This window comes from Geospiza fortis, unplaced genomic scaffold (assembly GCF_000277835.1).
Source record: "Geospiza fortis unplaced genomic scaffold, GeoFor_1.0 scaffold538, whole genome shotgun sequence".
NCBI classification, from domain to species: Eukaryota; Metazoa; Chordata; class Aves; order Passeriformes; family Thraupidae; genus Geospiza; species Geospiza fortis.
In genome coordinates this window covers 3709741-3732323 of record NW_005054368.1, presented here as the reverse complement: position 1 = coordinate 3732323, position 22583 = coordinate 3709741, and the positions used below count along the sequence as shown (strand labels likewise).

The window sequence follows — 22583 nt, the reverse complement described above, 5'->3', positions numbered from 1 at the left end:
ACCCCGACGGCTTCGAGCGCGCCCGGGAAGGCGATTGCGGCGGCGGCGCCGAGGGCGGGCGGGAGAACAGCCGCGGCCGCGACCTCAACCGCAGCTTCCCCGACCAGTTCGGGGACGCCGAGCCCAACCTGGAGCCCGTGCCCGAGGTGAAGGCGCTCATCGACTGGATGCGCCGGAACAGGTGAGTGCTGCCCGCTCCCCCTTCTGCCCCGGCTCCCCCTCGAATTCACTCCCCGAGGGTGTCATCCAGCTTCCAGCCATTCCCAGTGCTTCCCAGCAAGGCCTGTAATTTCCCCACCTGTTTATCCCCAGCCTGCCCGCCTGCAGCCGGGACCATCCTGCGCTGGGGAGAGCATTTGGTGGCCCCAGGTTTTGTGCAGCCCCGCGGGGCACAGCCCGTGTGCCCTGCACACACCCAGGTGTTCCGGCCTCAATGGCCATCTGCAGGTCTCCCATCTCGCCGAGTTTGTGGCTGGAAACTTCTTACCTGCTTCGCTGTGAGCTTGTCAGTGGGTCTTGCTCTTAGGGCCAGTTATGCTTATTCCACAAGCTGTGGGATGCTGGAAATATTTGGGGTTAAGCGTCTGTGTGTGACCATGTTGGCAAAGTTGTGTTGGACAGGGCTTCTTCCCCTCATCTTTGTGTTGCATGGGAAATTCCCTGGATTTAGCAATAATGCTCTGTGCAGCAGCATTTCCAAAGATAGGCCCTGTTTCTATAGCTGCCTTCCCCATGAGTTCAGTTGAAGCACGTGGGGCTGAGCCTCGAGCATCCCTGCTGATCTGTCTCTCTCCATCCTAATGGGTAGCCCAGGGGGAAGCTGCTGTGCCTGGAGTGCAGCAGCCCAGGAGGGGAGATGGTGCCTTTAAAGCCCAGCTCTGGTGTGGGGTCTGGGGCAGCCTCAGAGAGTGCAGTGGCCAACCTGGGCACTGATTCTTCATTTGCCATGTGTTCTTCAGAGAGCTGTGTAAGGTCCAGATTACAAAGGTCAATGCAGCCAACTGTGGGAAATTGTGCAGAGAAAGCACAATGCACTGCAGCCAACTGTGGCCCTCTTCCCAAAGCAGGGATAGAAAGAGATGAAGAGGGGGGTGACAGTGCACTCTAGGGCTGTTGGTTGACTCCAACCAGCACACAAAACATTCAGCATCCTATAGTGTTTGCTCATGTTTAGGAAACAAAATTTGTGTGAACAAATGATCTTCATTAACACTTGGTGGATGGCAGTGCCCATGGGGATGGTGCTGCAGAGATATTGCAGAAACTTCAGAAGTAACTTCTTGTCCTGAGAATCCTTTAGGATAGATCTGGTGCAGCACTTTGCACTGAAATCCCTCCAGAGTTGGTTCAGCTCAAAATTACTTACTGGGGAAACTCATGTGCATTCTTTATATAATTTTGAAAACTCCTTGAGCTTTTTATTTTTTTTTTCTCTTAGTGTGTGAGGTGGGATTTGCTATCCCACCTATATTTGCTATCCCCCTCAGCCAGGGTGAAACAGGAAGAACGTGGTGCTTTGTGTGTCCCTCTGCCTGGCAGCACCAGCTAATACTGGTGTAATTGTTAGACTAACATAACTGCTGATAGAAAAATGAATGGGTAAACAGAACTGTTTGATTAAAAAGGGAGATAGTGGGTGTAATGCAATTTGTGTGCACTATTTTAAGCAAGGTAGAGGTATTGGTCACATTACCTCTGCTTGGAAACCAAATTCCATTTAAGCAAATGCACAGGAGAGTTCTTTTTCCCCTCAGTGCTGTGTTTGATGGGAAGAGAAGAACAGAGAAAATTACCTTTGGGATTCATTGAAATGCTTGTGCAGCCTGTGATCAGACTGAAGGGGGATGTGGGGCATGCCCTGCTGTATTTTCTGACTTGAGATTTTAATAACTCTGTTTCACATCCAGATTTTATTTGTGAGTTAATTCCGTTGCACATACCAGGTGTCCTCAGAGCTTGACAAGAGTACATTGCTGTGTCTGTCACCAAATGTGGGGGCTTGGTCTTAGGCTGCAGAAAAAAACCTGTTCAGAACTGATTCCACTTCCAGTGTGTGCCTTTTGCCTCATTAATCCAAAACAGACTTTGGGAGCTCCAGAGAGCATGATTTGGGTGGGGAAGCAGCAGAATAATTGGTTGGGTGGCTGTAGCCAACTTCCTGTTGCAATATTTCCAGTCTGACTTTTTGTCCCTTTCCTCCCCAACCCCAGGTTTCTGCTCTCTGGCAATCTCCACGGTGGCTCTGTGGTGGCAAGCTACCCCTATGATGACTCGCCCACGCACAGGCTCACAGGAGTTTACAGTAAATCAGCTGATGATGAAGTCTTCAAATATTTGGCAAAAGCTTATGCTTCACATCACCCCATCATGAGAACTGGCAAACCCAACTGCCCTGGAGAGGAGGCAGAGACCTTCCCAGATGGCATCACAAATGGTGCCCAGTGGTATGACGTGGAAGGTAAGCTGTGCTCACCTCAGAACTCCCATCCAGACCAGTGGTGATTATCACAGAGGAAAGCTCTGGGGGTTAAGTGACATTTTTAGCTTTGAATGTGTTCTAGCAGCTTGAAATGGAGAGAGGTGGCATTGTGGGAACACCAGCTGATGAGTAACAGCTTGGGAGGTGTTTGTAGGGAAGAGATCACAGCAAACTGAAGGGTTCTTTCTGACCCTCTTATGTAGTGGAGAGTTGTCCTGCACGTGGGAGGCTTCATTTGCCAAATGAATTCTTGTAGGTCTCTTGACAGTTGCTAAATTTTGATACAGGAAAGAGGAAATTATTCTTAATGGTATTAAACCAATACCAATGTTGTGAGCTCTTTTAACCTCTGAGCTTGTAATTTTGTGATTATAGAATAACCTGCTGTAAAACTGTGTGAAATTTAGGTACGTGTTCTGAGCTAACCAAGGAGCTCTTGGCAGCTTTTCCATGGACTGCTCTACTCATAGACCTATGTGGGAGGTGACAGCCTGCATGGCCTGTTCTTATCTACCAGTGTGGGAGATCTGGAAGGGATCTGAGATTTGCCCTGCAGGGGCCTCTCAGAGAGCTCCTGATCCCTCCATGATGCAGCTGCACATGGAAGTGAGCTGAACAGGAGCAAATGACCTCCTGGTGCCACCACTCTGCCTGTGCAGGTGGAGGTTACAGGCCTGGCTCAGCCACATAGTGGGTTGCTGTGTGTGTGTTGGTTTGGTTGAAAATTTAAATAATAATTCATGTGAGGAGGAGCTCTCATGGGAGAGAGAGCTCCCAGGTTACCCCATTGCTGTGGCTCCTTGGTGGATGTTGTGCAGGCAGGGCAGGAACTTCTGTGGTGAGAACACAGCAAAAAAGTTGCAGAAATGATCTCAAGAAGTTGTGTTGCTATGCTGCTCTGCTTTTTTTTTCCCTTCTGCTGTGGCTGAGGGGTGATGGCAGAAGTGCTGAGCAGGCAGTGACGGGCAATGCTGTTTATCCTTCAGAGCTTGCAGCTTAATGATTTCTGGTAAGACAGTGTCTTTCTGGAACATGGGCTTTGCAGCAGAGTCCTGTGTTAATTCTGCATCCAGCTTGCTTGAGAAGGCTGGAGAGGGATCCATTATAGGGCCTGAACACATCATCTCTGAGCTGGAAGAGGAAGGCTTGAATTTTAGCAGTGGTTGAATCATCCCCCAGGGTTTTACTGGTCATCTAAGATGTTGTGTTCAAATAAGATGTGGTTTGATCTCTTTCTCTACCAGCTGTCTCCTTCCCTCTACCCTGCTGTTTGCAGGCTCAAGGTTCATTCTGCTGCTGTGAGAAGTCCAGCAGGAGGAAAGTTTGTGTAATCTGGTGACTTGGCTTGTGAGGGAACAGGATATCCTGGATGATCTGTGCTGCCTTGTTGTGGTGGCTGTTCTGGGCAAACACCTCAGATGGGAAGTTTCTTTACTGCAGCTCTGTCCTTGTAATGAAGTGGGGTGGGTGTGCTCTGAAAGGAAGGCTTTTCCAGAGCTTTGGGTCTGTGTTCTCCTGACCCCAAAGAGCTGCATTTTCCGCTGCAGGGATGAGTTTTTCATCCTCCTGCTTGGCTGTGAGGCTGGTTGGTGGCTGTGGCACTGTGTGTGAACCTTGCAGGCTGTCTGCTTTGCCATCAGTACAAAGAAATGGCATCATTTTCTTTTCACAGGAAGTATAAGGTGTGAACTGCAGACCAGATTGCTCTGTGCTGCTGTCACTGTGGTTTATATCTATCCAATAACCTCCAGCACCCAGTCTCTGCAGAAATAAACCCTGTCTCTGTGACAAACCACAGGCTGGGGCTCAGCGCTGATGTCTGTAGGGCACTCAGGGGCAGAGATTGCAGGGAGGATGCACTGACTGCACTCTGAGAGTGGAACACTGCTCAGGGTGACAGCAGAGTTCCCCCAGAGCCAAGGAATTCATGTAACATGTAACCTAGGGAGAGCATGGGTGAACTGACCAATACCATGCATGTAATTTGATGTTGTGTCAGTTCACCCCTTTGGGGCTGTAGGTTTTAATGTTTATTTTTAGTAGTGGACGAAGAGCAGGCAGAGGGGAGTCAGTTGTAAGTGCTGTGACAGAAGCAGCAAAACCATCAGAGGCTGTTTTGAGTCATCTGAGTTGCTCAGCTCTGTGCCAAGGACTGCAGAGGCTCGTGCTTGGATCAGGAGGCCTTTCCCAGGGATTGCAGAGTTGAAATGTGTGGTGAAGTGAGGCTGGGGAAATCCCAGTCCCTGAGCTGAGCTCTAGAGGTGGATAACCAGAGCTCCTGGTTCTGTGAGCTGTGCAGGGCACGTGCTCGAGGCCTCCGGATCAGGTTGTGCCAGGAGAGATTCCTGCAAGCTCCAAGTGAACTAAAGCCAGGAAAAACAAAGAAATGGGAACACAGTGTTTCAACAGGTGGAGATTTTCCTGCCACATTGTATCATGTGAAATCAAACATGCTGGAGAGCAAACTGCCACGGGATACATTGTCCCACAGTTACCAGTTCAGTTTTATGCTGCTGCCAGGGTCCATTAACTTCCATTTGAGTTTGCAAACAGCCTCTTACATGTGTCAGATCGAGGTGGCAAGTACAAACCATGGGAGTAATTGCTGAGGTCAAGTGTGCACAGAGGAAGATGGATCTCTGCCAGACAGCTGAATTTGGCTCCTGCATTCCAGCTGCTGTAGATAAGCACATTGGTGACTGGGATGCTTTTGGAGACTATCTCTGGTGTGCATGCTCTTTCTCTTCCTTTTTAACCTCTGAGGGTTTTAACTACCAAGTGGCTGGTTCAGGTCAAGGGAATACACGCAGAGTTGGGCTGGGGTATGAAGAGCAGTTGAGAAACCACTCTCAGCTGTGGGCAGGATGTGCTTTGCCTTTGTGTTGTTCAGAGATCCAGATCAGAAACTAAATTCAGCCTGAGCATATTTTGTGGGCAGCCTTGGAAGGTTTGTCTTTACATGCAGTCCCTTCCTAAAATATATTTTCTTGCTAGTTTGTCTCTCTGATGTCCAGGTGTTTGAGATGTTTCTGGTGTTTACTGGGAGGCACTTCTCAGGTTGAAAGTGGATTTTGGTTACCTGTGTGCTTACTGGGTTGTTTTGGTTGTGGTTACCAGCCACACTAAGCTTCCAAGCAGCTTTTAGGGGCATCCAGCTCAGTGCAGTTAAAACAAGTGCTGAGAACAGTGTGGCATTACTGTGGTGGCCTGTTTCCTGGGCATGGCAGAGGGCACTTGCACAGAGTGAGCTCTTGCAGAAGCTCTCAGCCATGTCTTTCTGCACAATTTGCTGTATTTGTGTTTGCACAGAGTGAGCTCTTGCAGAAGCTTGTATTTGTGGTTGTATTTTCATGAAAGTCTTGCTGCAGTTCTTTTTCTTCTTGAGAGAAGTATTGGCTTGATGCTTTGAATGTCTTAAGGCCTCTTTTCACATCTAGCATGAGCTGCTGGGCAGTGCTGTGCTGGTGCAGCTCCTGGCCAGACTCTGCCCTTGTCTTTGAGAAAAGGCTGCTGGGCTGGGCTGCTCTGGGTCATGCAGCTGCTGCAGTTGGAGGCCCAAACCTCACCTCCTCTGAGTTTTAATGATTGCAGACTAATGGACCAGAACTTTCTTCTGCCTGCTTGGTGCTGGTGCTCACTCAGTCCCATGCTATGAGAAAATCAATTCTGAGCAGAGCCAGCAACTTGTGCCACATAGTGAATCATGTCTCCAGCTTGCTTGGTGCCATCTGCTCTCTCTGCAGAGCAGACATGATTGTTTCTCTGCTTTAACTTAGCTTCAGGTTCCTGATCTGCTGGTGTCTGTTCCAGTGAGAGCTGGAATTAGTTTTCTGCATAGTGCAGTTTGAAAATAGAGTCCTTCTTGGCTGGTCTGGCAGGCTTCTCCTGGCACGTGGAGTATTTATGGTATCTGGATCCTCAGGCTTGACTCTGGAGAGCTGCATTCTCCTGGTTTGAGCTTGGCAGGGAGCAGAGGCCCCCCTGTCAGCGTGAGCTCTGCAGTGTTTGTGCTGCTGGAGCCTGGGATCCCTGCCTGAAGTGCAGTCCTGATGCTCAGGGAGTGGGTCAGAGCAGGAGAGAGGTTTGTTCTGAGCATTTCTGTGACGTGCTGCCAGCCAGGGGCTGACTTGCTGTGCCACTAAGCTGCTCGCTGATAAAAAGGGGAATGGTGCTTCATGGGGAGGCTGAAACTTTTCACAGTGTGGGCTAAAAGACACCCCGTGGTTCAAATGCTGAAGTAAATCCAAGGGGTTATCCCAGACATTACCCAAACAGAGTAGAAGCACTGTAGCCTGGCAGTTTTCTCCCTCAGGTGTGTATTTTCTGCTCTGCTCCATGAATGCAGTGCCCTGCTCATGGCAGGCTGAGTACAGATCTCTCTTTACCCCTCTGGGTCTCTGCATAGTCAGGGGAGGCTGTGCAGATGGTATGTGGGAAAATACGTAATTCCACATGCTGTAAAAATAACTGTCCTGCTCTGCAACAGAGCTGTGTGAAGGCCAAATATGTGCAGTGGATACAATCCAAATTTTCAAGAATGCAGTGTACTACTTTCTCCAGGAGACAGTTTTACCAGAATTGATGTAGCAAGCTCTAATTTAGTCCGTTGCTGCTCTATTATGGGTGAGCATCTGTCCTAAATTTGCTTGAATGGCAGATGAAGCACTAAATATGTTTCATAATGGCTCTGGTTTACGTTTTTGGGTGTTTTCAAGTGCATTAACGTCCTGCTAGGAGCAGATGGTTATGGGCTGGCAAATGGTTTGGCTCGGTGTGGTGTTTACTGGTGAGAGAGCAGCCTGCTGTGCCTGCCTATTCTGAGCCTGGTTACAGGAGCTGAATGAAGCTGAGGGTGGATCAGACCCACAGCTCTTGTTTTTCTAACCCCTTGAACTGAGTTTGAGAGTTAGAAAGTCCTCCAGCATGTTGTGACCCCCTGAGCTGGACAGGAAAGTGTCTTTCCTGTTTTGATGTCAGCCTGTGCACAAGCTGCAGTGCTCTCCTGGCTGCAAGGGACGTTTGATTTGTTACAATAAAAGCTCCATGTTCCCTTAGCAGTACACTCCCAGGAGAACTGAGAGGAACTGGGACATCTTTGTGGTCCCATCCCACACATCTTCCCAGGGGCCTGTTCTAAATCCTACTTTATGCTGTTAGTCCTGCTTTACCCAGCTGCATTGGGGCTGTTGAATTCAGAGCAGTGGACTGTGACCTTCTGGGCCACCACCTCTGGTAGAAGCCTCCTCTGCTTGGTCAAGTGCTGCTGGTTTTCAGCTGTTCCTGCCCAGGAATTAACACAGCTCCTGCCAGTGCCAGGCAGTGCATTTGCATCAGGATATTGATCCATTCTGGCTGGTTAATTGGCCAGTGCCACAGAGGGTCCCTCGCTTCAAGGGGCTTGTGAATGATTAGGAAACTGCTCAAAGGAAATGAGGTCTATTGGCAGAGCATTGATGCAGTGCTTCAGTGGGCCAAGCAAAGGATGGGTGCACAAAATCTGCATTTCTAACAGACCTTCCTGCTGGGGCTCTGCAAATCTGCCACAGCTCTCTGCTTTCCTTCTCCTGGACTTGACATCTGCCTCCTGTGCAGAAAATGCATTGCTGTTCTCTGAGAGTGGGACTTCTGAGGGTCAGTTCAACTCCCTCAACTCATGCAGAAGAGCCTGTGGGCCCCTGTGTCCAGGTGTCCCTTGCAGGAGTCACTCTCTTGGTGTGGAGGTTGCAGGTGCTGCTGAACAGGTCGGGTTGGAGCTGTCTAGGAAGTGGTGGCCAAGGCTGTGACCCACCAGTCTGTCTGTGTTATAACCAAAGAAGTTTGTGTAAGCCAGAAGACTTTGTCAGCATGCAAGAAACATGGTGTGATGTGTCTTTCCTTACTGACACAACTGCCTGGTTGGGTGGTGGGAGCAATCCTTTCATGTGGTCATCTGGCTGCTGTCATGTGGTGGGGTTTAGCAGGGTGATTCTGACACCTGTTTCACAGACTTGTGGTTTTGCTAAGAGGCTTTTGGGAGAACAGTTGTCCTTGAAACTGATTCCAGTGTGCAGATTTGAGCTGCCAGCTCCCAAGTTGATAGTTTGGTATGCTTTTCTATCAAAGGCCTCAAACTCATTTTGAGTGAGTGAGGCAGACCTCACAAATCTTGAGGTAGCTTAGAATGCTCAGGGAAGGACTTGGCAGCTGGAATGCTCAGAATCTGGTGTGCCTGTCCTGGCACACTGGGTTTGTCATGTCTGGAAATGTAAAATGAACCTGTGTGAATTCTCAAGAGCTGTGCTGATGAGTTCAGCTGGTGGAGCAGTGAGACAAAAGGACTGTCACTTTGAGCTTGCTGTGGCTGATTTGAATGGCCCAGTGTTCCAGTTACAGCACAGGGTGCCATCATAATGTGACCTGACTTTTCTCCTTAGCCTGCTCCCTCTGGAGCTGGGGCAGCATCCTGGGGAGATGCTGCGTGGGGCTGAAGGACAGGAGAAAGAGCATCCTGTGGTGGGATGTGTGTGCATTGCTCTTGGGACATCTCTGCCTCCTTTCCTCAGGTGGGATGCAGGATTACAACTACGTGTGGGCCAACTGCTTTGAGATCACTTTGGAGCTGTCCTGCTGCAAATACCCACCGACTTCTGAGCTTCCAAAGGAGTGGGAGAACAACCGGGAGTCTCTCCTGGCTTTCATTGAGAAGGTAGTGAGGGCTGGGCTGGGTGTGGAGTGGCAGCTGTGAAACCTGTGCTGCCCATCCTGGGCTGGGAGCACCATGCTCAGGTGCCCTCAGGGCTTTGTTTGCTGTGTGAGGTAATGCAGGTGCTGCAGCTTTGTTTGGAGGTCAGTGGCTACAAAGCTGCTGTGTTTCTCTGTGGTTCTGCCACAGCTCCCGTGTGCCCCACAATGACAGAGCTTTGCTCTTGTGGGGTGCAGTGTTAGAGGGACTGATTGGTGCAGGTCTCCCTAAGTCATGCAAAGTACTGGCTGGTCTCAGTGCCATGAATCTCCAGTGATATTCACAAGTATCCACACTGCTGAGAGCCTGGCTTGCAGAGCCCTCTGCCAGGCTGTCTCCAGATGCTGTGTGTGAGTTGAGTAGGTGGCAGTTTAGGCTGGGATCAGAGGCAGCTGAATTTGGCCTGTAACGCTGCTATGTTCTTATTGCAGTTTGCCCATGTTGATGAATTAGAGTTTGTTAGGGAGGGTAAATTCTGAGATCCTGCTGCCTTCCCAGTCCATGCTGGGATTCCTGTCCTTGCTGTCTGGTTGAACACTGAGTCCTGAGCCCTTGGATGCCTTTACCTGGCAGCTGCCCTGCTCTGCTGCATTTGGGGAAGGGTGGGGGGTATTGCTGCCTTAGGACATTCTCTTTCAGGTTCCCTTGATGTTGCCTGTCTTCAGCCAGGCCCTGTCATTGTTTTCCTCAGGTGCACATTGGTGTGAAGGGCTTTGTGAGGGATGCAGTCACAGGAGCTGGCCTGGAAAATGCAACCATTGCTGTTGCTGGTATTGCTCACAACATCACAGCAGGGAGGTTTGGTGATTACCACCGGCTGCTGGTGCCTGGGACCTACAACGTGACTGCTTTTGTGATGGGGTAATGTCTCTGTGGCAGCCTGTGCCCCCACTGCCAACTGCTCCTGTTCCTTCTCTTGATTTCCCCCCCCCAGAACACCTTATGTATTTAAGGGGCTTGGCTGGAAGCTGCAGCAGTAAATGGTTCCAGCTCAGAGCTGCAGCTGTGTTTGCTCCTGCAGCAGGGTGCTGTTGAGTGCACAGAATTTCTGTCAACTTCTGTTTGACTGCTTGTATCAAATTGCAACTTCTGCGCAAAGGGAAGTGGAGTAGGGTTACCCCAACAGGAGTTTGTGTTGTCCCAAGCCTGGGTGTGGATGTGTAACTTGCCTTCTGTGATACACCTGGGGCTTCTTCCCTGCTGAGCCTGTGGACTCTTGCAAGGACAGCAGTGGAGCTGGGTTTGGTGGCAGAGGGGTGAGTCCCATCATCTTGGTCCTTGTGAATCTCTCAGTCATTAACACCCCAGTGCGTTTGGGCTGGTGGGGGGAGCAGGCTGGAGTGATGAAGGGACTGCAGGGAGTTTTGGCCTCTGCTGTGCAGAGCCTCCTTCCTGAAGCCAGTTGTTTATTCCACAGCTACACACCAGTGACCAAAGAGAACATCGAGGTGAAGGAGGGAGATGCAACAGAAGTGAACTTCTCCTTGCAGCCGACTGTGATGCCACCAGCTCCTAATGTCACCCAGCTCACAGCAGCTCCTGCCCCTGTCACTGCCATCACCCCCACCCCTGTGCAGGCTGAGGCCCCAAACCCAACCCCTGCCCATGAGCCCATCCAGCCCGTGGACTTCAGGCACCACCACTTCTCGGACATGGAGATCTTCCTGCGGCGCTACGCCAACGAGTACCCCGGCATCACCCGCCTCTACTCCGTGGGCAAGTCCGTGGAGCTCAGGGAGCTCTACGTCATGGAGATCTCTGACAACCCTGGTGTCCACGAAGCAGGTGATGTGGGAAATCCTCTTTAGCAAGGCACAAATGCAAGTGACCCTTTACACAGGGAGAGGCAGAGCTGGCGACTCTCCTGACAGACTGAGCTGCTCCTTGTGGTATCCTTTACAAAAAGTGTGAGTGCAGTGGGTGTTAGAGCCTTGCTGGGGGCATCTGTGCTGGTCATGGAGCTCTAGGGAAGAAGGACAAAGAGATTTCCGTGAGACATTGTTCTTTTTGGAGTTGTGGGAGCAGAAATGTGAGTTTTAGGTTAATGCCCTCCAGCAAAGTTTGCAAGAGCAATGCTCAGGGTGGCGAAGCGGCTCCAAGCTGTAACATAGTGGCTATAATTGTTTCTGTGGTGTAACCATGTGTCTGCAGGTGAGCCAGAGTTCAAGTACATCGGTAACATGCATGGGAATGAAGTTGTGGGGCGAGAGCTTCTCCTGAACCTCATCGAGTACCTCTGCAAGAACTTTGGCACAGATCCTGAAGTGACTGACTTGGTCCAGAGCACACGGATCCACATCATGCCATCCATGAACCCTGATGGCTATGAGAAGTCCCAGGAAGGTATTGCTGTCTGTGCCAAAATCTGTGGGGTTCCTAGCTCTCAGAACAAGCATTTGGGTTCATGGAATCCCTGGGAAATCTGGAAGCCTTGCTGGAGCAGGAGTGCTCTCCACACAGGGAGGCTGGGAAGGGACTTGGTGTGTGCTGTGGGATGAGTGGGTCGACCCTGATTGATGGATGCTGGAAGCTGCTGGGGAGAGCTGTTATACTTCAGCAGTGCTGTGAGCTGCCCCTGTTTGGGTTCCCTGATGGTTTGTGGCTAATCCAGGGCTTTTTTTGAAAAAAGACATTTCTTTGACACAGCTCTTGCTTGCTGTGCTTTGGTCCATTCTCTTAGTAAATGCAGTGTGGGAGCCAGGCTGTCTGCAGAGCACTTGTCCAAGGATAACACAGACTTTCACCATGAGGTTGAAACTGGCAAAAACATCCTTCAGGGAAGTCTTAGAACCACGTGGCTCTTGCAGATTGGCAGAACAGAGCCTGTCCAGAATCACTTTCTGGAAGCAGAGCTCTGCTTGGGTTTAACAAAGAACTTGTCTGGCTGGTTTGAGAAGGTGAGCTCTGAGGTTTCTGTAGTCGTGACATCCGGCTGCAGAGATTGTTCATGATTCAGTGCCTTTCTGCTGGTCTGACTGCCCTGAGAGCCTGAGCAAACACCCACTGGAAGGACCCCCAGGCACTGCTGTACAGAGCAGGTCACTTGCTGGGGAGGGCCTGGGTGCCCCTGTCTGGGTGCAGGGGGCCAGCACTGCTGTGCTCTCTGCTCTCTTCACCAGCTCCTACTTCTAAGCTCTGTAACAAGTGGTTGAAGCCTCTTCACAGGGCTTGAACTTGTGTTTCATTTTCAGGAGACAAAGGAGGTACCATTGGCAGAAACAACAGCAACAACTATGACCTGAACAGGAACTTTCCAGATCAGTTTGTCCACGTGACAGACCCTCCCCAGCCAGAAACTCGTGCTGTCATGGCCTGGCTCCAGTCTTACCCCTTTGTGCTCTCAGCAAACCTGCACGGAGGTACCACATCGAAACCAAGCTCCTTCCTCTGTGCTGGGCTTTGTGGGAGTTGCAGGGAGGTCTCCAGGGTGTTCTAGGTGTGCACTGGGGAGCTCTCGTGCTGCAAGATGGAGCAGAAACTGGAAACAGAGGGTGAAAATTGTGTCCCCAGACATGTTTGTGGGGAGTTGAGGCAGCTGCTGGGAAGATCCCAACCACTTCTCTGAAGGGAGCATCTGGGAGATGGAGATGGACTCTCTTGTCAACAATTGCTCAGCAGATGGTCTGGGAATGGGATATAGAGCTGTGGCTGTTAAGGGGTTTGCAGCATTTATGGAGTGAATGCAGTCCTGAGGGTTCCCTGCCTTGAATCGCATGGCGGAACTATGAAATTTGCAGTAATTTAATTATCCTTTTGGACTGTTCTAAATTAAATCTCTGTGTATTATAGCTTACTCCCTAGAGAGTTTGTCTGCTGGCTTGTAGCTGTGGTAACTTGCAGGTGGATGCTTTGTTGCCATTGTGTTTGGGTTGTAGTGCAGAAGTGTCAGGTGTGGGTGTGAGGGGGCTGGCAGATCTCCAGCTGCAGTGGTGTCTGGGGTTTTGTGGTGCTATTAGTACAGCTTCCTTGGGGAAACCTTCAGCAATGAACTCCAGAAAGCTGAAAAACTGCTTCATTTGGGTCAAAAGCACCATGCATGTTCTGGGAAATTCTTCCCCTTGCTTCCACTTTTCTGTGAAAGCAATTATTATGTGGTTGTGTTCAGCCCTCCTTCATGTAAGAGCCAAAGCTTTGATGTTGTTGTGGCTTTGGTTCTCCTTCCTGACTAGGTGTGGTGTTATCTCTTCCTGTGCTTCTGTCTCTTCTATCCATTGGGCTTAATGCTTTGTTTAATGCCAAGTCTTGAGAAACAGAAGGCTTGGCACTTGCTGGAGAAAAATTTCCACTGTTATGCTGAGGGATCACTGGGCAAGCACCCAAGTATGAGCCAAAGCTTGCTTTGCCTGCAGGTTCCCTGGTGGTTAATTACCCCTTCGATGACGATGAGCAAGGAATAGCCATATACAGTAAATCCCCAGATGATGCTGTGTTCCAGAAGCTGGCACTTGCCTACTCCAAGGTAAAGCTCTAACAGGAAAATGGGCACATCCTGCTAGGTTAACTTCTGGGAAACTCCTTTTCAGCTTCCAGGGAGCCTCCTGAGCAGCTGGTAGAGGTGGGTGCAGGCACTGTGGGTGAGCCCCTGGTGTTGCAGGCACAGCAGGAAGATCCTACAGGAGGCTCCCATTCCATGAGTGATGCCCAGCATGCTCTGTCTGCAGGCGCTGAGGGAGGAGAGCTCTGGGCAGGCGCTTTGAAGCGTGGTGGAAAATGCTGCTCATGGGCTGGGAGGAGAGAGCAAGGATATCTGGGCTGGGATTGGGTGTGGGTGCAGCCAGTGCTGCAGTGATAGACACACATCTGTGTTTGGTAACCCTGAACGTGTGACTAAGGGTAGAACAAAAGTGCCTGTGGCTGTGGAGTGCAGGCTCACCTTCAAATGTTGCATCTTGTTTTATAGGAAAATGCAAAGATGTACCAAGGAAGCCCTTGTAAGGATATGTACCCCACTGAATACTTCCCACATGGCATCACTAACGGGGCTCAGTGGTACAACGTTCCAGGTAAAGCACACCTGAAATCTCCTGCACTGTTTGTCTTCACCCTAATGCATGTACAGCTTAAATAATTTAGTCTGCTCAGTCAGGAACTCTGCACTGGTCAGCTCAGATTAATGGGACTCAGGTTTCTTTTATAACCTCTTAAATAATGTACCCTAATAAAGTTATTCCCAGGGGAAGGAATTTATAGTGTAGTTTCTCTGACTATTAGCAAAATGGCTTCATAAAATTTTACAGCACTTTATTAGCATGAAAGGTATTTACAAGAAGGAAGGTTATTTGTCTGCTCTTTTGGCATCCCTTTGAAGCTTGAATCCTGCCCTGTGTAAAAGCCTTTTCCCTTCAAGTCTGTGCTTCATCTTTCTCTGGTATCTGACTTTTATTTTTTTTTCTTTGAGCTGTGGTACTTCAGAAGTCAAAGCTTCTTTTACATTCTTGTTGTAGGTGGGATGCAAGACTGGAATTACTTACATACAAACTGCTTTGAAGTGACCATTGAGCTGGGCTGTGTGAAATACCCCAGGGCTGAGGAGCTGCCAAAGTACTGGGCACAGAACCGGCGCTCACTGCTGCAGTTCATGAAACAGGTGAGGTGCCTTGACCTCAGGCCAGGCCAGCTCCCTCTGGGGTTTGCTTTAAACAAGTCAGAATGAACAGGGTGATCTGGCCAGCTTTCCTGGCTGCTTCCTGACCAGCCTGGCTACCTGCTCTACAGAAATCACCCCCATCAGAACCTACCTCAACTACTCTCTCCTCTCAACATACCAAAAATCTGTATGGAAATAGCATCCAGAGGATGCAGGTATGGGTTTTTTATGTACCACTACCTTGGGTTTCCTGAGGCTGGAGTGTCCCTCATATTCTCTTCCTATCTAAGTGGGGCTGGTGCTGCACACCTGGGGTGTGCAAACAAAGGTGTGGAGCAGAGAGTGCCGTGCTGACACCCTGAGCCAAACAATTGCTCATTGTACTCATCAGGTGATCTTTGTCCACGCCAGCTGCTGGCCAGTCCAACCTGAACCCTTTTGGAACATCTTGCTCCTCTGGGAATGGTGAAAGTGTGAGGGGTGGGAGGCAGAGAGGGGGCTGGCACTCAGCAGAGCTCCTTTGTGCAGGTTCACCAGGGTGTCTGGGGCTTTGTGCTGGATGCTGTGGACAAGAGGGGCATCCTCAATGCCACCATCAGTGTGGCTGACATCAACCACCCAGTGACCACGTACAAGGATGGAGACTTCTGGCGCCTGCTGGTCCCAGGGACGTACAAAATCACAGCATCTGCCCGAGGGTGAGCAAGCCCCACATGAGGAGCAAACTGCTGCATGACTGACTTCCCACTCAGGAGTATTCTAGCACCTTTGCCTGCCCACAGCACACGTAGGCGTGGGTGTTTCTCCTGCCCTCTGACCTGTGCAGAGATAGCAGTGTGAGGCTGCCATGGTGTCAGACTGCTCACCTGGCACTGGGGTACAATCCCAATCTTCCCTAGTTTGGAGTGGATAACTTGTTGTCTTTAGGGGAAATTCTTTTCCAGGCAGCTGCGCACAGAAGTGACTTGATTGCTTCTGTGCTGCCAAAATTCTGTGTTAAAGCAGCCTGACTCATTGTCTTTCCAGTCTGCCATGTAAGCCTGAACACCTGAGCCAAAAGCAGCTTAATGCCATGTTGGGGCCTGAGTTATTCTCTGTCCTCCTGCCATTCCCACATCCCTTTGAGCTGTTCTTGCTCCTCATTTCTGTGTCTCCCACTGTGGGCAGGGGAGCAGTAGCAGTCCCATGTGGGTGTGTAGTCAGGAACAGGGCTGGCTTGTTGTCCAAGGTTTCCATTGCCTGATGTTTTCTTGTGCCTTCTCTTCCCTGGGCAGGTATGATCCACTCAGCAAGGTGGTGGAAGTTGACAGCAAAGGTGGGGTGCAGGTCAACTTCACTCTTTCACGGACAGACAGCAAAGTGGAAGAGGGGAAAGTGCTGGTCCTGAACACCCCAGACACCAGCAACCCCAACGAGAAGGAGTTTGAGACCCTGATCAAGGATCTCTCTGCTGAGAATGGTCTGGAGCGGCTCCTGCTCACCTCCTCCAGGGATGTGACTCCCTACAGATACCGGCCCTACAAGGATCTCTCCGAGTTCCTCCGAGGCCTCTACCTCAACTACCCCCACATCACAAACCTCACCAGGTGAAAACAGAGCAGCAACCTGGCCTAGGGATGTTGGGAATTTGTAAGTCACGAACACAGTGTAGAGATGGGGAGCTCACCCCTCCCTTCCCTGTGCTCTCTGAGATGGAGGGAGCCCCATGTATAAGGACATGGTAGCAGAGCAATGGCTGCAGGGCCTCGTAGGTGCATCCATGTGCTTTTCCCTGACTTGGTTCCCCAGGGATGCTTGGGACTGGTGATATTCCCAGCACTGATATCCCAGACTTCTGCAAATATCTCTGTTCCTTACTATTTTGTCTGTTCTTTAAATCCTTTCTGACATCCACCCTGCTGAAGAGTCCCCAGCAAAAATGACCAGCTTTGACTTTTGAATCTCAGATGGCCTTTTTTTCATTGTCTGCCTCCAGATTTTATTTCAGTAGTGCAAGACACTTTTGTGTGAGCTTGCCCTGGGCCAAGTCTCTGCCCTCCTGCAGAAGACCAGCTGCTGCCATCCTCTGCTTTCCTTTGTGACCTGTAACGCTTACCCTCTGTCAGCTTTAGAAAGCACAAATCCCTTTGTCCCAGGGCCTCATTTGCTTGTTGTAACCAGGCACAATGTGCTCATGTGCTGTCCCTGCTGGTGCCAAGGCTGCTTTGCTGATCTGTAGCCTCTATTGTCCCTGCAGTTGCATCAGCCCTGAGCCTGTTCCCTGCTTTCCCTGCACTCAGTTTGCCAGCTTAGCGGCATGGCTGTAGCAATAGCTCCTGCATTACTGGGAACAGGCCTCTTTTGTCCTGCTTTGGAAATTAGTTTGATGTCCAAATGTATCCTGCTCTGAAGGGAAAAAAAAAACAAAACAAAAACCACCACTGGCAGCACAGAGGATCCAGCAGTTCCACATTTATCATGATCTCATAGGCTGTATGGAGATGTATAGAGCATTGGATATTCTGTGCATCTGGACCTGGATACACCCTTACCCAGATGCTGGTGTTCAAACTGATGTTCAGGGTGAATTCTGTTCAGTGCTGCTGCAAATCTGCCCCCCTGATCAGGTTGTGTTTCTCTTGCCTTTGCAGCCTCCCGCTGGAGGCTAAGGCAGTACTTCCTTTCCACACTGGGATTTCTCCATGGGATCAGGCTGGAATTGCAGCTCTCTTGCTGAGCTGACACTCCCATTTCCCATCTCTTGGCAGTTTGGGTCAGAGCGTAGAGTTCCGCCAGATCTGGTCCCTTGAAATCTCCAACAAGCCCAACGAGTCCGAGCCTGAGGAGCCCAAAATCCGCTTTGTTGCTGGGATTCACGGAAACGCTCCCGTTGGGACAGAGCTGCTCCTGACACTGGCAGAATTTCTTTGCATGAACTACAAGAAGAATGATGCTATCACAAAGGTGAGAGGCCAATCCAAAGACCTCCTTGGAGCCTTCCAGCTGTAGGCTGAAATGATAATGCTTACTGGGGGAGACTCCTGCCAAAACTAGTGTGGGGCTTACGGTGGTTCCGAGTGTAACACGGAGGTGTGTGATCCACAGGATGAGAACCTCAAACTACAGCTCCTAGCTTAAGGTCCAGGGAAATGAACCCTACTAATTGCAGTTTGTGCTGTTTCTCCTTTTGCTCAGCTGATTGACCGGACCCGGATTGTGATTGTGCCTTCCCTGAACCCAGACGGGCGCGAGATCGCGCAGGAGAGAGGCTGCACCTCGAAGATCGGCCAGACCAATGCTCATGGCAGAGATCTGGACACAGATTTCACAAGTAAAACAACTGCCCCATGGTTGGCTGGAGTCACTGGGTTACAGGGTCTGCCTGTAAAGAAGGCAGTGCTCCAGGCAGCACAGCTGCTGGGAAGCTTCCAGAGCTTGGATCTTCTTTACAGACAGCAATTTGCAGTCTCTTATGTGCAAGAGACAAAGCAGAGTTATGTACGAATAGGAGAGGTCAGATAATACCTGATGTATTCTTACTCTTAATGGATTTCTTTCATCTCTGAAAAAATGCCCTCTGTTCATGCTGCCCAGAAAGAGTCTCCTTTTTCCATGTTTTTCTGGTTTCCATGTAACTGTATCCATAGCACTGTATCAGCCCACCCTTCCTGAGGAGGAAATGTTCTCTGCCCAAGTTTGGATGGGATCATCCTAACTCCTTCCTTGAGAAAATGTCAATTCTGTGACATTGTTGTGAGAAAACACACATTAAATACTTTCTGCAACACAAAAGGAAATAGTTTGGGGAATTTGTGTTGCTGCACATTTGTTTAGCTTTGCAGATGAATCCCCCCCATGCATAGTGTGGGCTGGGTGCTTTACTTGATTGGTCAGCTGCATCTGCTGAGGTCTAACAGAGGCCTTTTCATACCTGCAGCAGACATAATTTCAGACATAAAGGATGTACTTCTGGCCTCTCAAACAGCAGAGGAAACTGTTCTTAGTTCCTTTTTCTATTTGTTGTTCTGATTTATAGGCAATTACACCCGGTACTCAGCAGCACGAGAGCCTGAGACCAAAGCCATCGTGGAGAACTTGATCCTGAAGCATGATTTCAGCCTCTCTGTTGCTCTGGATGGAGGATCTCTGCTTGTCACTTACCCCTATGACAAGCCAACACAGTCAGGTGTGACCAACTGCCTGGTTCCCCTCAGGCTGTCTCTGCAGAGGTTCATGTGACCACATGCTCTAAGGGCTTTTTGTGTTCGTGATGTTCTGTAGCCTCCTTTGTGTTCAGCCCTTTGTGTGTGGAGTTGACAGTCTGTAAGTAAATCTATAAAACCTCACAGGATTCAGCTAGGGATCAGAACATTTACAATTTCTATGCCTGCAGCAGTATTTCAACCTTTCCTTTGCCAGAACCAGTATAAAGTCTGCCTTTGATACTGCCCCTTATTGTTAGAGGGAATAGCAATGCTCCTGAAACAATATGTGTCTCTGTTTAGTACAGGACCATGGGGTTAAAATGGGAATATTCCCCATGCAGGGAACGAGAGTTGCATGCTCAAAGTCTCACTTTTCCTGTTGCAGTGGAGAACAAAGAAACACTAAAGCATTTGGCATCTGTGTATGCAAACAACCACCCAGTGATGCATTTGGGCCAGCCGGGCTGTCCAAATAAGTCAGGTATGTTTGGCTGAACCCTTTAACCCCCTGTCAGCTTGTGGCAGACTCTGCTGGGCAGGCTCTGGCTGACAGTTGTGTTTTTGCTCTCACAGATGAGAATATTCCTGGTGGAGTGATCCGAGGCTCGGAGTGGCACAGTCACCTGGGAAGTATGAAGGTACTGCTGCATGGCACAGGGATTCTCATCTCTGCTAAACCACCAATAAAAAGCATGTTTGTCCTGATGTCTGGGCAAAGCTTCTCCACCTCCAGCTGCACTTTGCAAAGCTTTTTTTGTTACCTCTTTTCTTGTAACTGTGGTTTTGTTTTTTGCAGGATTTCAGCATGACATTTGGTCAGTGTCCTGAGATCACTGTTTATACAGGCTGCTGCTACTTCCCCAGTGCTGGACAGCTTCCTAGCCTGTGGGCAGACCACAGGAAATCTCTCCTTAGCATGCTTGTGGAGGTGAGCTGCAGTCTGTGGGAGGAAATTCTGGCAGGGATTGAAGTGGTGGGGAAGGGGAAAGGAAGAGAACAGCATGGAGAGTCTTTGTGGTTTGGTTGGTGCTGTGTAATTACAGATGTTCATGACTTAGGCTGGATGAGGAAGGCAGCAAGTGACCAGGGCATGTGTTGACACAAGAATTAAACATCTGTGCTGTGTTGCCTTGCACTGTTACTTATTGTGAGGGTCAGGGATGGTGAGTGGGCTGTATTTTAGAGGTCTCATTTTATTTACAAAAGCACTGTAAGCTGGGATCTGAAAGTGAAGTGTTTGAAATGCTTTGTTTTAGGTCCACAAGGGAGTGCATGGCATTGTCCAAGACAAGAGTGGCAGGGCAATTTCTAAAGCTGCCATTGTTCTGAATGAAGGCCTGAGGGTGTACACTAAAGAAGGTGGCTATTTCCACGTGCTCCTGGCTCCAGGGTTTCACAGCATTGATGCAACAGCCAGTGGGTACCAGCAGAAACATGTCAAGGTATGTGAATGTCCATATTGGAGATGTTCCCCCATTCCCTGTCACATAAAATCTTCCCTGTTTGGGCTCTGCCTGGCTGTGCCTGTGTTTAGCTGCTGATTAGGTGCCATCAGGAGCTGTTTTCTGCCTTGACAGAATGGATGGAGAACAACTTTCCAGCACAGCAGGGTGGTTTTGGGAGTACCTTTTCTTTGCATGGCACTTTTCTTTGATCAGGGCAGGACCAGGCAGATGACAAATGTCTCTCTTGTCTGGATCCCCAAGCTCTGAGATGATCTAACCTCTCGTGTCTTTCTGCAGGTCTTTGTGCGTGATGATGCACCCAGCTCTGTGTTCATTGTATTTGACACAGAAAACAGGATTTTTGGACTGCCAAGAGAGCTGGTTATAACTGTTGCAGGTACAGTGATATTTTTTTATCAAAGCTTTGAGCTTTGCTTTCTGTACCAGTTCATGCTGACAGAGACTCTCCTGAACTGGGAAAGCAGCCTGCAGGCTTAAGCCACCTCCTGCTTTCCCTTCTGAACACACTCTTGTCCTTGCAAACTCACCCAACAGCCCTTGGTTCTGCTTGGCAGGAGGGAGGGAGGAAATAAAGTGTTTTGTAGGGATTTGGAGGGTCCAAAATGTACTTTGAGATATCTGGAATAGGGAAAGCTTGTGTGCATAGGAGATCTTGTTTCTTCAAGGCTTTTTTAGGTGACATCAGGTAAGCATAAAGAGATTATTTTATTTTCTCAAGGTGGCAGGTGCTGGGGAGGGGTGTGTGGGAGTTTAGACCCAGTGGTCTGTAGTGGAGTTTGGTGATAATCTCCTAGATGCCAAACACAGAAAATGAAGTGTGTCCTGTTCTGGGAGCTGCTCTCCTGTCCTCCATGGCCTAGGAGGGAGGAGCAGGGTCACAATGAAGTGAAGAAAGTGGTTGTGACTGCAGGAGGGGGAGGAGAGATGCTGGCAAGCCTGGGAGCCTCTGGCATGGTCTTGTAATGAATGAGCCCCAACAAAGGCAGGAATGATGCATCTGACTCCATGTTCTCAGAAGGCTAATTTATTACTTTATTATACTATATTATATTAAAGAATACTATACTATACTAAAGAATACAGAAAAGATACTTACTGAATGCTAAAAAGATAATAATGAAACTCATGACTCTTTCCAGAGTCCCAGCACAGCTTGGCTGTAATTGGCCAATGAGTCAAAACAAGTCACATGAGAATCTAATCAGGCAATCACCTTTGGGTAAACAATTTCTAAACACATTTTACATGAGCACAACACCAGAGAAACAAATGAGAGAAGAATTGTTTTCCTTTTCTCTGAGGCCTCTCTCGCCACCTTTCAGCTTTTTGGGAGAAAAACCCTGGGCAAAGGAATTTTTCAGAGAATGTGAATGCCACAGGAAGGGGTAACGTGGCATTGACTTTGGTGTCCTCTCTCTGGCAGGTGCCAGCATGTCTGCCCTGGTGCTCACTGCCTGTATCATCTGGTGTGTGTGCTCCATCAAGTCCAACAGGCACAAGGATGGCTTCCACCGCCTCCGGCAGCACCACGATGACTACGAGGACGAAATCCGCATGATGTCCACTGGCTCCAAGAAATCCCTCCTGAGCCACGAGTTCCAGGATGAAACAGACACTGAGGAAGAAACACTGTACTCCAGCAAACACTGACACCTCCAGGGCAGGAGAGGAGGTTCCCATGGACCAGACCCAGTGGTGGGGGGCGATCCCTGTGGTTCAGTTTTGAAATGTTAGCTTCAGGATGTGTCCTCCAGAGGGGTGGGTGGCAGCTCCCAGCTTCCCTCTGTTTGCTCTGTTCTGTGTACAGGCACTCAGTGAGTGTTGGAGGCTGATTCTGAGGTAGGGACATGGTTTGTTACATTTTTGGGTCAAGATCTGGAGGTTTGTATGATGTGGTTTGAAAGGCAGCTTTAATAGGGTGGCCAGCAGAGCTCTTAGCATTTCCCCAGCATCTCAGCACAGGGAGCAGATGGTGGGGAAGTGCCCCAAGACCTGCACAGGGTCGTGGTCATAACACTCCAAAAAAGGTCTCTTACCTGTTTTGATTTCATATTTTCCACTACATGCTTGGGGGAAGCCAGGTCCTTCATGTGACTCCACATTCTGCAGAGCAGCCCTCAGAAAAAAACCCAAAAAAGAAAAAAAA

The 22583-nt window shown here is 49.6% G+C and overlaps 1 protein-coding gene across 1 annotated transcript; it reads left to right on the top strand.

Moving 5' to 3' along the window:
- The first annotated feature begins 36 nt into the window (after positions 1 to 36).
- Positions 37 to 22583, top strand: CPD (carboxypeptidase D). Its single transcript, XM_031059783.1, has 20 exons — positions 37 to 181; positions 2211 to 2458; positions 9022 to 9164; positions 9892 to 10061; positions 10618 to 10985; positions 11352 to 11543; positions 12392 to 12559; positions 13550 to 13659; positions 14101 to 14203; positions 14645 to 14787; positions 15316 to 15485; positions 16062 to 16373; positions 17535 to 17730; positions 17962 to 18097; positions 18803 to 18952; positions 19357 to 19452; positions 19545 to 19609; positions 19768 to 19899; positions 20228 to 20364; positions 21885 to 22583. Exons 1-20 carry the CDS (start codon positions 168 to 170, stop codon positions 21970 to 21972), a joined length of 3141 nt encoding a protein of 1046 aa, XP_030915643.1. The 5' UTR covers positions 37 to 167; the 3' UTR covers positions 21973 to 22583.

Bases quoted from the DNA above. Each gene is read 5' to 3' on its own strand.
- CPD (XM_031059783.1), top strand. The intron at 2,459-9,021 runs GTAAGCTGTGCT...TCCTTTCCTCAG, and splicing joins CCAGTGGTATGACGTGGAAG to GTGGGATGCAGGATTACAAC. The intron at 18,953-19,356 runs GTGTGACCAACT...TTCCTGTTGCAG, and splicing joins TGACAAGCCAACACAGTCAG to TGGAGAACAAAGAAACACTA.